The sequence below is a fragment of the Nilaparvata lugens genome, chromosome 13 (genome assembly GCF_014356525.2).
Source record: "Nilaparvata lugens isolate BPH chromosome 13, ASM1435652v1, whole genome shotgun sequence".
Classification (NCBI taxonomy): domain Eukaryota; kingdom Metazoa; phylum Arthropoda; class Insecta; order Hemiptera; family Delphacidae; genus Nilaparvata; species Nilaparvata lugens.
The window spans coordinates 23,133,637-23,148,834 of NC_052516.1; the positions used below are offsets into that span (position 1 = coordinate 23,133,637).

The 15,198-nt window shown below is 33.4% G+C and overlaps 1 protein-coding gene across 1 annotated transcript; it reads right to left on the minus strand.

The window, feature by feature from the left end:
• Window positions 1-2,417: 2,417 nt before the first annotated feature.
• On the minus strand, window positions 2,418-14,883 carry LOC111051390 (mitochondrial nicotinamide adenine dinucleotide transporter SLC25A51). Its single transcript, XM_022337901.2, has 4 exons — window positions 14,621-14,883; window positions 14,050-14,157; window positions 11,260-11,597; window positions 2,418-7,570 (listed from the first exon to the last, which is right to left on the minus strand). Exons 3-4 carry the CDS (start codon window positions 11,491-11,493, stop codon window positions 6,848-6,850), a joined length of 957 nt encoding a protein of 318 aa, XP_022193593.2. The 5' UTR covers window positions 11,494-11,597; window positions 14,050-14,157; window positions 14,621-14,883; the 3' UTR covers window positions 2,418-6,847.
• Window positions 14,884-15,198: the final 315 nt, after the last annotated feature.

Here is a 15,198-nt window from a genome sequence, read left to right on the forward strand (position 1 = left end):
CTCTGTGTTGCTGGAGTAATTTTTCTTGCTTCCAATTCAAACTGTTTGGAATTTTCATCATCATTACCGTGGGTTTGGTGTGGCCAGCACTCCAGTGGTTTGTCTAACCAATCAGAACAATTCCACCACGGAGAATTACCAATTAATTCATTGAGCAATAGTCCTCGACTAGCACAATCAGCTGGATTACATTCGGTTGACACATATCTGAATTGCTCTGTAGACAGGTGTTCCTGTACTTGACTTAGACGATCTGGCAACAGAACAAAGCGAGGAAGAGATAGCGCTATCTGCTTTGTTGAATGATAGACAAGCATAGAAATACCATTGCTAATCAAAATACACTGCCATTATAACGTGGAACTCACTATAGTAAGAGTTCTAGAAAATAGAAAGAAAAATAAAATCTCAGTACCGGTACCCTTTCAAGTGAAAATGGCATCAATGTTGAAACATGTTTTGATTAAATAATTCAAAAAGGGTACTGAGATTTTTCTTTCTATTTTTATTACAAGTAGCCCTATACAGAAAAGAGATAAATAAGAGTTCTAGTTCTGTTCAAGAGAAGCAGAAAAATACAAATTTTGGATTCCACAGGCTTCTTGTGAACAGGCTACAATAATTTATTATATTATCTTTATTTCATATCAGATGTGAAATTCTGAAATAATAACTGTTGGCTTCCTTTGACGCAAAGACCTTAAAGATGCATCTCTTTAAGGTCTTTGCTTTGACGTATATTTTGCATTATTGTGTAAAACTATTATCCAAGTTTATTTTTCGACCAACAGAGATGAATTTGACGTCGTTTAATCAGCAGTTCTATATAAACATAATCTTTGATAATATCAAAGTAATAAATCATAGTAACTAGTAGTTCTGTGAACAGTAGACCTCACGCAGTTTTCTCATCCACAAGTATTATGATGTCACCTGTTCTACTTGATTCAGTTTAATCACAATTATTCACAGTTGAATCATCATTTACTCTTAAAAACTGTTATTTGTTTTCTCCAAGATCAAAAACTCACTTATGTTAATAAACTCAGTTCACGTTTGGATTTGTATCCAATATGATAATTATTTATTCAGTTCCGTGATAATCTTTCCATCTGATGAAAATATTTCTCAACTATTTTAAAATGATTTTTTTTCAATCTATATATATAAAAGCGAAATGGCACTCACTCACTGACTGACTGACTCACTCACTCACTCGCAGAACTAAAAATCTACCGGACCAAAAACGTTCAAATTTGGTAGGTATGTTCAGTTGGCCCTTTAGAGGCGCACTAAGAAATCTTTTGGCAATATTTTAACTCTAAGGGTTGTTTTTAAGGGTTTAAAAGTTTGTCTTTCAGCATGTATATTCTTCTTCTCCGAATCTCTTAATTATAATAATTGAAATTCCCATATCAAATGTTACTATAGAACTATAATCTAGATAGAGTAGCCTAGCCTACCTCTTCGAAACAGTTGTTAACAGCAACTAAATTAATAATTTTGTCAGGTTGGCATTAAGTTGAGTTGACTTTGTTAGGTTGGCACCAAGTTGAAGATTTAAATGCATTTATCGCGGAAAAATTGATTGGGCACTGCTACTTCAATCCTGGGAATATTATATTTCTAGCCGACAGGCTCGCTTCGCTCGCCTTATCCGTTTAGCCAGACGTTTAGTCTGGACCCCCGACTGGATTGTCCTAACATATGATAAAAATGTTCAAATGAAAAATGCAGGCGAGCGAAGCGAGGCTGCTGATCTCATTCCAGTCGGGGGCGGAGCCCCCTGGCTAGACGGATATGGCGAGCGAAGCGAGCCTGACGGCTAGTCAAGAATATTATAATTTCTTCAGCATTATTCAGTTCATTTACGGTAATCATTTATAATTTTCAATCACCTATTAAATTTTGGTTTTAAAAAATGTGGGAATACTGATGGGCACGCATCATAAAACATATTGAAACCCTATACCATATAGAAATAGACACGGCCCGACATCTGTGTAATGCATGCAATGAATAATCCACTTGTCAGCTGATTGATTATGAATAATATTCTATAGTTTGATTGATCCTATCTTCAAAGTAGATGATATATATAGTGATATCAGAGTATGAAGGAATTCCTTTTCTTTTCATATTATCCTTAAAATGCAAAATTTCAAAAACATCGACGCGCAGTTGAAAAGGGAATATTCCTGCCAAATCTCATCGAATTCTAGCATCGCGTTTGGCCATATAGACCTCACTACGTTCGGTCAACTACCAAGGTACCTAGAATACAGAATAATGTAGTTACCAATGGGTAACTAAGTTACTGTTGTTTATACGATTGCCGGCTACTGTAGGTGTGAAACGCCTACGCCGTACCGGTACATGAGTAATCCCACACAATTCTTGCAAAATACAACAAAACAATATTTTCAATCAGTTTTATTCAACAGATTTATACATATTTATAAACAACACAATGACATCTATTGTACAATCACAAACATGCTGCTATTTAAAAAACTATAACATTATTATTCCAACAAGTAGCCTAGTTATATGTTCTATGAGGGAATATTTACTTGGTTTTATGATAAATTACAAAAATAAATAGATTTGATGGATGATGAAAAATACTATAAGAAGACGTTTTGAAGGTCTATAATGTGGGGGTGAGATATTTAGATTTAAAAATACAACTAAGATAAGTTTGAAGTTTTTATCAAACCATTTTCATGAAATCATAAGGCCCTGAAATTGATCAGTTGCGACCTGAAAACGCTGACACCAGACCTGAGCCAGCCAGGTCACACGATATTATTTATGAGATAATGATTATTTGCAAATAAATACCGAGAAAAAAGGATTCATGATTCATGTTGACATTTATGATTTTTAAATTCGAATCATCATTCATATTGAATAACCAAGAAGTGTTATTAGTTGTTTTTACCTGGATTGTACCGTATCTATTGTCTATGAATGAATAGCTTGAATATGAAAGATACCTCTGACAAATATGTCACAATATTATTGAACAATAGTAAAATACATTTGAATAGTAAATTTTATGTTTCTCTAAAGGCGTTTCAAAATTTGTTATTGCTCGAATTGTTGATTTTATTTTCCCTACATATTATTTATTTAAAATACAACACATATAAATATTACAAATTAAAGAGGTTTACAGCTTATGAACTTGGAGCATCTATTGTCAATTTATCTACTAGCAAATTCCTCAATCCTATAGGTCAAACATTTCATAGGGATTATTATAGGTAGCAGAGTATTCTATTTATATATAGGTACCAAAAATAATTTACAACCATAAATTATAAAAACAACAAATCAACAAAAATAACACAATAAATCTCTAAAGTAGAATCATAACTCACTGACAAGTATATTTGTACCTGAACGAAATAGATAGTTTTAAAAATAATTATCTGAATTCCTTGTATTGATATATTTACATGAAGTTACTCCTGAAGATTGAAAATATATATATGTTCGCTAGGGTGCTACCTAAATCAGGGTTTCCTAGTGTATAGAAGGTCCATAGAGGTACCGTAGCCTATCTTGGCTAGGAGGAACAACCAATTTATTATAGAAAAAATTGATTAGAGTACCGAAGTATAGAACCTGATTCCAATGTCTACATGTTTATAAATATTCAAGATTTAATCCTTCAGTAATTCATTGATCAAAATTGAAATATATACAACTCTAGTTTCAAAACCTAAACATTTACCACATTCAATTAATTTGATAGCAACTAGTATATATTATATACAATCAACAATATTATATTGGCACACCAACTATTAACCATAAATTTACGTTTGAAAATTTAATAAATAATTCTCATGTACCAGATACATTATGAACACAAATTATTCCATCAAGGAACTTTGTATACTACAAGATTTAAAATTAAAATAAATTGATAAAAAACTAGTTTTGTGCCATGAAATAATTTATGTCTATATAATAAGAATTGTACAGTATTTCTAGTATTGCACTGTATTTATTTATTGATAAATTAGATTTGAGGTTAAGAAGTTGGGAGATTAATATTATTTTATACATGAGGATATTATTTACCTAGAATACATGGTATGGACTAAAAGACAAAATAATCCTAATTTTGTACTTATAAATAAAATACAGCACACAACTGGAGATGACGAATCCAGTCATTTATAAGATAATTGTAGGAGTAATCTACTTAGTGGTTCGGAACCCACCCTAAATCGTATGTTAACCGTGGCAAGATAGATTGATTCGTTTAGCCCATTATGTTTTGAAAATTCGACTGAGTCACTGTCGATGTTTCAGTTTAGCTTGAAAATGTAACCTGTGTAGTCACGAAGCCATGCATGGTCCTGTACCAAATGAAGCTGTGGGATTTGACGATATATGTGAGTGTTTTTATTTCATTACGTTTTACTTGGACATTGTCAAAAATAAAAAATGTCTTTGAAAATCAGTTAACAGTCAAGCCATGTTTACTGACTACCCACTTCAACTTCAGACTTGAACCATTTTAAATGGTGTTAGTTGCAATTCTTTATTAATTTATAGTTTGGCTTCTGTTGGTGGATTTTCATAATTTATCACAGTTTTAAATAGATATTTATTGTTAAAAAAGTGACATTGCTCATGAATGAGTTAACAAAACAGAAGAGGTATCATTTTGTGAATTTATAATATTTGAATATACTCATTTCTATCTATCATAACTTTTTCCTCTAAATTTTGGTTTGAAAGGAACAGTAAATCAATACTGCCTAGCCTACTGTAACACACTACAACTAATATAGAATTGTTCGTGAATATGTTGCTCCATTTTTTGTTTGTGGAAATTGGCGTTATTCTTCGATTTTTCGTTCTTCAGGATTTCAATTTAGGAATCCTTCGTCGATTGTGAAGATTCGTTTGAGTTCATTTATATTTTTCATCTTGTTGATGACCGAAGTTACATTCGTTTATGCTTTTTTATACATTAAAAAGTTTAAAATTGGCCAATAAATTATTTAAAAAAGATTAAAAATTTAAAATCGGGAATTTGAATGTTATTAATTTGCCGTGATTAGAAGATTAGATATAGACTTATCAATTCTTTGATTTCACAAATTAAAATCATAATTACAAAGTGAGTGATTCCATTCTTAAAACTTAGCACCTATTTTCTATTTTTACAATACAAATTATACCTATTTTTCATTAGTTTCAAGGTTACAACAGCTTCAATTTTTACAGTGTAAGTTCATGATTAAAATAACAATTTAAAATTATGCATTTGAAAAGAATAAGTTTAAAACTTAAGGACTTTATTTTTCACTTTTTATATTTATGACACGATTTATTCTGAACTTATAAATTACGAATTTAAATAATAAAGCATTTTCACTGCACGTTAACTTTTCAATTTTTTTATTTTGCTCGAATTGGTATGAAAAATGAAATGAGACAATATTCATTTCATCAAAAGGGAATCGAATCTCTTTAAAACAATTCAAACTTATTTCATACGACCTCCAACATTTATAGTTTGGATACCTTTGCATTATTGGAAGCTATTCTATTTGAAATCGATCAAAAATGTGATAGATTCTTCTATTCCACATGGATTACAAAAAATGAAACAAATCAATCATTCTACACTAACTTAGCTATACAATTCGGTCAGCCATATTTACTTCCAAAATCATTTAAATCCTAACTCACAATAGCTAAAAAAACCACACAGTTGTAAAACATGTACTTCAACCCAAATTAAATAAGCCGACGTGGAAGTATTGTCACAACCACTTATTTATTGAAAAAATTCCAATCTGCAAAAAACTGAATAGTTTATTTTTTTAATAAATAAGTAATCATGACAATTTCAAGACGTTTTATTCAATGTGGATACCTACCTCATCAACTTCACAACACATTCAATATAATATATTGTTTAATATTATTAAACACTTCAGGGCATTGTGAAGGAAAAGAACATTCATTTTCGCCCCTGTCACATTTCAAACCATACCATAAACTAATATCTGCTCAATCCAACCCAAAGTTTTACAAAAATCTGTAAAATTTCAGGTTTCCGAAACGATTTGATTTTTAGGAACGGTATGCCAACAGCATGTTTCAATTGATGTTGTTTTGCAATGATGAAACACTATATAATAACTTTGATGTAGTTTGACACAGTGTATCTTTGAAAATATTTTTGAAACAATTCATTTGATCATAAAAAGTAAGTGTTTTTTTCTAATATTTACAGATATACACAGTGTTAGAACTACAACAAATTTATTATTTAGTGTTTCATCATGACAAAGTAACATCAATTGAAAAGTTGTTGCCTGACCGTTCCTAAAAATCAATTCTTGTTTCAATTATGAGCGAAAATCTTCCAACATTTTTATTCATTTTTCATTTTATCTTCTTATAATCCACCATACTCTTCAGAGCGTCATAGACAACATTAATGATCTCCCACCATCTTTCATTGTGTGAAATCCCAATGATTTTCCAATAAAAGATATTGGGTAGATCACAAATTGTGATTTCTTTTTCATTTCATCTTTTCAATCTACCATACTGTTCAATGCGTCATAGGCAACATTGATGATCTACCACCATCTTTCATGATGTGAAATCTCAATGATTTTGAAATAAAAGATCTCGGGTAGTTCACAAATTGTAATTTCTTTTTAATTTCATCTTTTTAATCCACCATACTCTTCAGTGCCTCATAGACAACATTAATGATCTCCCATCATCTTACATAATGTGAAACCCCAATGAGTTTCCAATAAAAGATCTTGGGTGGTTCACAAATTGTAATTCCATCTTCTTAATCCACCATACTCTTTAGTGCGTCATATGCAACATTGATGATTCCCCAACTAATAAACGATCTCGTGTAGTTCATATGCACACCTCTATAGAAACTAGTCATACTGCCACCTCTCTCCCTATATATCTCCCTGGTGGCATCCCATATACCTTGATAGGGACCTCCCAGCCGACTCTGTACATGAACCTTCAATACATTACACGGGTAAAATATGGTGCTAATAAAACTACCAATCACGGCCCCTATAAGAAACTGTTTCATGGCGTTGAGGTACCACCGGCTAGAGTCTGGGATGTTTTCGATTGCTAGGTCTCTCAGGGCGAAGAAACAAACGTTGGAAGGACCGTTGCGTAGTAGAATAGGAGCCAAACCACGATAGTACTCTTTAAACCCATGATGTACGAGGATATTCCTCATGGCGTCGTTAGTATTCCGGAAGTGTTTGTGGTAGTGTTGGTCTTGTAGGAGCGTTTGAACGCGTTCGAACGGAGTGAGCACCGCTTCGATTGTGCCGGCCAGCATGGCTGCAGTGGCGTTGCTGAGGGGAACGGGGAGGCCGTGACTGACTAGCGGCTTTCGGCAACTCTCGTAAATGCCGAACATGACCGAAGTGCTGATCGACTTCTGCATGAGGGGCGGCAGGATGCCCCGGTACAGGAACACGAAGCCCTCTTGTTTGATCTGCTTGTAGGCGCCTCCTACGTGCATGTTGTGCAGCATCTGTTCAAAAAACACACAATTATTCAATTGAATTTATTTTCACAATTACACATAATTGTGTAATCAATTATTACAAGAGATCATGTAGGAGATATAGGGTAAAACCTATCTGGATGGGGGCATGGGACGGTCAAGCTAGAACAATACAACTGCGAGACCCTTTGGCAGGTAGATTTAGCACATTTTCGACCCTTGTGCAATGAAGCGTATGCCCCCATCCTGTAAAGTTCAGTGACGTTATTCCACACTTAGACTTTTACTACGGGATTCCCATTTCCGTGTTCTGTAAAGGTCCATCAAAGTTATAATTTCCAACTATTAGACAGTCTATACTCTGCAGCTCTTGGCGTAACATGGAGTTTTTGCAGAGCTTAAGATGCGACAAAAATCTAAACCGAGAAGGCATATACCAGTTTTTATTGATGTACAATCGAATTGCTAATCAAAGGATATTAAGTTTGTCGTGTGGTAAAAACCAAACCCTGCAATTAAATGGTGTGATTCACGCAACAAATAATTTTAGTATAATATAACGATTTTGTAACTCATATCAGGTGGTAATTAAAAATTACACATTCATTTTTGTAACTCATATCATATGTACATATTGTTTCAAAACAGAATTTTCAAGTCATTCTTATTGAATTTAGAAAAATAGTTGAATTCCATCATTATAGATCACAATTTTCAGCCTATTCTAATATTATCAAAGAACTAATTTCCTTGAGCTAATTGATATTTTTTAAACGATACATATTATGTCGAGTTGTAAGTTGCAGACCAGAGTGGTGGATTTTGGAGTAGGTTTTGAAAAAATATTTTATGCTGCTAAACCTATTTGGATGGGGGCATTAGGAGATCTATTGTTTAATATTGGTTGAGTATTGACATGGGTTGACAGTTATTGTTTCACATTCAACCAGCGTTGAAGGAGGGGTATTGTTCTCTCTTGACCGTTCCATGCCCCCATCCAGATAGGTTTTACCCGAGATATATTATCATATATAATTATTATATATTACAAGAGAAAAATCGAGGAAATATATTTCCCGATTGCCTGTAAAATTTTAATCATGACTGAATGCCACGAGAACCAATCAGAGAAGCCTTATAATCTGAAAAGCCTTCCCTGATTGGTTGTCATGAATATAATCTTGGTTAAAACTCAACAGACTTTTGTACAACCGGCCCTTAGACTATCAGAGAAGCCTTCTAATCTAAAAAACTTTCTCTGATTGGTTCTCATAGCATTGAAACACGATTGAGATTTAAGAGGCTTTTGTGCAAGAAGCCCTTAGACTATCGGAGAAACCTTCTAATCTGAAACCCCTTCTCTGATTGGTTCTCATAGCATTGAAACACGATTGAGGCTTTTGAGCAACAAGCCCTCAGACTATCAGAGAAACCTTCTAATCTGAAAGCCCTTCTCTGATTGGTTCTCATAGCATTTAATCATGATTAAAATTTAACAGTTGACCAATAAATTGTCAAAAAACCACAGATTTATTGATACTTAGAAAATTTAACAGCCTTTTTTGCAAGCCTTAGACTATTGATCAGCATGTGGGGAAATAATTCTTATCTTGATATACTGAGAAGCTTTGAAAACTAGAAAAATTCAACGATTTATTGGTGATTCAATTCAATGTATAGTAGAACCTCGATATAGTACACCCCGTTAAAGTACATTATTTTATCTGCAGTCCCTTGAAACGTCCATATAGCTTAGAACCTCGATATAGTAAACCCCGATTTAGTACATTCCCAGTTATAGTACATTTTTGCGGTCCCTTGAAACAAGTACATTATTTTATCTGCAGTCCCTTGAAACGTCCATATAGCTTAGAACCTCGATATAGTACACCCCGATTTAGTACATTCCCAGTTATAGTACATTTTTGCAGTCCCTTGATACGTCCATACAGCTTTTAATCTTGATATAGTGCACCCTTATCCAGTAAAGACATCGTAATAGTACATTTTTTGAGCGGTCCCTCAAGATGTACTATATCGAGGTTCCAGTGTATAATTATTTCAAGTTTCAACACTAAAATTACCACTTAAAGACTAATATAGTTGTGGAATATATGAAATATTTACTCTTTGACTGTGGCATGCTTTCAAATTACGTAGGTTTTATCATCAACAGTCACTTTGGCCCGGTTGCACAAGAGTCTGTTAGATTTGAATGATGATTCAATGTCACAAGAGCCAATCAGGGAAGGCTCTTTTGAGTAAACTTCTATGATTGGTTCTCGTAGTATTTAATCACGGTTGAAATTCAACAGAATTTTGTCAACCAAGCTTTTGACTATAGTAAAGGTATAGTCAATGAATCTCACGTGATTCGAATGCATGCTCCAGTTACTAAGTAAAATATCGGGGACCGAGCTTCGCTCTGGAGTACAAAAGCATAACAAATTTATTACGAAAGAAGTAATTATAAAAACATTAATACAGAAATGTTCTTCTATCTAATCACAGTAAATTGAGATTAATTCCCAGAGGAATGCAACAATTTCTCTCACAAAGGCCCAGTTGCACAAAAGCCGGTTGAATTTTAATCCTGATTAACTTCACGTGAAACAAATCAGAGATGACCATTTCAAAAAGATGGATCTACTCGAATTAATCAGGATTGAAAATAACACGGCTTTTTTGCAACCGGAACTAAGTACCTGATTGAATGATTACCTACAAAAGTTCAACAGCTGAGTCATAATTTTGACACAGTCCCACACACATGAACTCGCTCACTCACTTCCATCACCAACAGACGACGAAATAATTATTATCAGCTGTTTTTACAAGGATGAATAATAATTATCCTTTTAATGTCCTTCAGCGAGTTTTCCCAGGGATGAGACCTAGTGCAATCGAATCTTTATATTATAAACCTACTATGTTCTGAATTTTGTGAGAATCGTTAAAGCCGTTTTCGAGATCCGGTGAAATACAAACATATAAACATCTAAATATCCAAACATCTGAACATATAAACAGAAGTTGCTCCTTTAATAGTATAGGATATTCAATATTTTCGACAATTATATTTGTCGTCATTTTACTCGTAAGTAAGTTTTGAACATGATTTTGTTAGTTTCAGGTTGGGTATTGCCGAAGAGGATAAGAATACTATTCTATTTTATAATAATAGATCCTATTTTTTTAGAAGTACAGTACTAATTGTGTTCTCACTCTACTCTTCTACAGCATTCAGTATTTCAATCATGTATCAAAATATGAAGTCATTAATAAAAAGAGGATAATCACATTCCGTGTTTCGAATAGACACGTTAATTCGTCGGTACCCGCTGCCTTAAAACAGTTGTTAGGTCATGTCAGAAGCCCTGAAATTAATCAGGTGCGACCTGAAAACTCTGATACCAGTCCTGAGCCAGCCAGGTCGATCGATATTATTATTCACTAGCACAAAACCCGTGCTCCGCAAGGGTCTATTTTAGAACTTGACAAACTGAAAACTTGAAGTAATGAAATCTTGTAGAATTGAAAATAGGCCTATAACCATCCTCGGTTAATTAAGAATCTATATGCAAAATTTCAAGTTGATCAGTCCAGTAGTTCAGATGTGATGATGCGTCAAACATAATATTTTCCTATCACGTACATGTATAAACCAGTTATTTACTTTATTTTAGTATAGATTTCATCACTTTCCCATCACTCACCTGTCTGAAAATGATCTTATTAATCGGAAACGTAATTCCAATATTGATAAGGGCCGCTCCCCAACCACAGGCAAACTCCTTAATGCCATCGGAGTTTTTCAAATATTTGTTCAAATTTTGACTCAAAATATCGATAAAATTATCGACATTTGTCGTCGACGATGTCCTGTTGTTCATGTTGTTGTCGTTGGTGACAACATCGATCGTTTTTGTTGTGCGCTCTGCGTTTACCATGCCTGGTCGTCTAGTTTCGGATTCGATTCTTCGTAATTTCTACGTTTTTTTCTCCTTCTTCTTCACCCTCTTCTTCCCCTGAGCATTCTGTGGCTGTCTGGTATCTGGAAAAAATTGAATCACACATTTTTACTCTTATACCTTCTTCTTGTTGTACAAAACATGAGAACATAATCTCAATCAACTTGAAAGAACTTTGTGGAGAGTAATACTTTAGAGTCTTTGTGGAGAGTATTCACTGTTAAATGTCTTTTTTACTATTATACCTTCTACTCGTTGTACAAAACATGGGAACATAATCTCAATAAACTTGAAAGAACTTTGTGAAGAGTAATACTTTAGAGCAGTGGTTCTCAAACTTTTTACTTCACGCCCCCCCCCCCTGCATAATTCAGCTGTAAGCCGGACACCCTAAATGTATAAGCATAGACTACTATTCATGTTGCACATATACGTATGTAACTGAGGTACATATTTTACACTCAATATTTATTTAGTTGGGTTTTGCACATGCTATACATACCCCAATGTTGCAATAGTTTCAATCATAATAAAACAACAAATTCTATACAAACAATAAATTATAATTTATTCAGGTACTACAGCTACTTTAGTAAATAGTTGTTATTTTTGTTTCTCATAGAAATTAACAATACAAAGAGCGTCAGTGTGAAGGATGAGCTTGTTTTTTCGCACAGAGTTTGTTGAAACGAGGTGTCAGCTCCGATAACGCTACTCTAAGTTCCTGGGTCACATCCAGTCTTGGTCTATAAATTCACTTTTCATGGCAGCTAGAGCAGAAACCCCAGTTTCACACGGATAAATTGTAGCAAATGGAGTCTATATCTTCAATGCCTTTTTACTCAAATTGGGAGTTCCTTTTGCACACCAATCCAGAAGGATGTAAGAGAATATTCTTCAAACTTCATTTTAAGCGCAAAGAAGTCACCTTGGAGATCAATGAGGTTTACTTTTTCTATCATGTTGAGGGAGCACTCATTGATTGAGAATTTGAATTTGACAATACAGTTGATATAAATATTTTATGAGTAAAAATTACTCACATGTAATTTTAAAAATATAAAGATTGCTCATCGTAATTATTTTAGAAGTAAATTCAAAACATTTTCCAACCAAGCTTTGCGCCCCCCCCCCTGAGCATTCATCGCGCCCCCCTTGGGGGTTGCGCCCCACACTTTGAGAACCACTGCTTTAGAGTCTTTGTGGAGAGTATTCACTGTTAAATATCTTTTTACTCTTATACCTTCTTCTTGTTGTACAAAACATGAGAACATAATCTCAATCAACTTGAAAGAACTCTCTCTCCACTCACAGACTCTAGTCTTTGTGGAGAGTATTCACTGTTAAATGTTTAAATGAATTTTATAAATTTGTATTGTTTTTGTGAATAAAAAACTATTTGATTTGATTTTCATCCATTACCGTACCCTCACTCTTGTAGGATTGATGGCGTCATGTCATGAATAGAACACAAAAAATAAATTTTAGGCTATAGAAAATAAACACTAGTCACATGAAAAACATGGTTTCTGTGAGCAGGAGGGGAATAGTTTTGACTTCACTGCCAAGATGATGAGCCAATACAGTGGTTTTTCAAATCTATTTATTCAGCAAATTGTCACGTTAGCCTACATCATATTTGAGTATTACTCACTTGACTAGTGACATAACAATTACAAAATCTACTCATAGACTCCCTAGACCTAGATGATGAGTCAATAATATTGTTGTTTTTTCAAAATCCATATATTTGTTTTTTAACATCCAATTTAAATATTTGAGAATAACTCATTTGACTGGTGTCTAGTCAATGACTAAATCTACTCTCAAACCACTACTAGACCACTATTACCACTGCTCTATAGAACCCATCATCTAGTGATGATGTTGAATTGTATATTTTCTGATGAAATGCATCCAGCAAATGCTGTTCATTTATTGACAATTTGAAAATACGGTAATCAATTACTGAATAGAGTTATAGTTACACGGAGTTATATAGTTATCACAAAATTTTTCTACTAGAAAGAGTGGGAAGTAGTTACAATTTTTCATAAATACTGCTCCAAAGTTTGATATTTGTTTGATTATTCATTGAACATTTGAAAGCTAGTGATTATTAACAGAGAAACAATAGCATAAGTTGATATCCCATGGTATAGGGCGTTTATGTCACAACTTTTACTGTTATCTCAAGCCGCTAGTTCATGTAATTCTTTCCCGTGAAGCTGTGTGACGCTGGTAGTCTCTCATATTGCGCCGTTCATACACTCTCACCCCAACAAAACAGTAAAATTCGTCAATAATCAACAGTAATCAGCTTGAGATAACAGTAAAAGTTGCTACATAAACGCCCTTTACCATGGGGTATCTACTTACGCTATTGTTTCTCTATTTATTAATTACAAAATATCAATGCTAGTGATAGACCTAGAAAGTATACATCTTTACTAAGTAAAGTATCATACAGCTGTACTGAAGAATTTATAGGTAGTGGTTTTACTTAGATCTTGAAGTACATTTATATGTTGTTACCTTAGCATCTGATGAAGCAGTACTTCTTCTTCATTCGGAGATCCAGTTCAAGACAAGAAACTCAAAGCAGAATAGTAGGATCACAATTTTGATTTCGTGTGATTAAACCTGGGCAAAAAATGGAAAAATGTATTAGCAATATGGCTGTATAGTTTACATCATTAATATATGATAGAACGGTACTTACAGAATAATCAGACTGTACAGAGCATTCAAGAGCATTGATTTCATGTTATTTTCTCTACAATAAAACAACTTAATTGATTAAGTGCAACGCTAAATGAGCAGATTTTTAAAGTATTACTTGATATTCATGTGACTCATCTTTAAATAGAATGAACAATTTCTTAATCCATAATGGATCATAGAACAAAAAATGTTGATTGTTCTCTCTCTACAAGCTACTGGTACTAATTGAATGAAAATTTGACGTAAGTTTATTGGTAAGATTCCAAGGCTCGTGTTGAATAGAAGAGGGAATCATTATAAATATAATGCCATAGCCTACTACAAATAGAATGCATTAAATCTAAATTAAGTACTCAATAATTATTATAAAAAATGTACTCACTTCAAATGCTAAGTTGGATTAGTTTTGTACAGAGTATTGATCACACAAGGAAACTTGTTTTGATAGTGCTAGTTACTTGATAAATAAGCTCACTATTTTGAAGATAAGATTGAGATTGCATTATTTATAAATAGGTACTAACTAATAATTGTAATTTCGGCTTAAAAACTAAACTACGGAGATCCATGGTAGAAGACAGAAACAGCTGAGCTGTGAGCTCAATATCAAAAATGTTGAGGTTAGAAAATCATCAGCTGTTGCTTACGCTCATTTTCATTTTGTGACTTTCAATATTAAATTATTTGTCGTTCTGAGCTTTAAATTCTGAGAAATTTCAATAATTATAATATTATAAATAATTTGACGTATGAAAGATTATCAAAATGATTATAAACAGAAATTGAAAACACTGAATATTTTTCATCACTACACTTTTCTTCTGGGATGTTCAGTTGGCAATAGCGCATGTTAAGGAAGCGCGGTTCATGTTCAAATTAAAGCGCTTGCCATTTGTACCATTATCTATCTACTTTGCTTTATTACAACTAAAAAAAATAATGATACGAAATCAATTATTC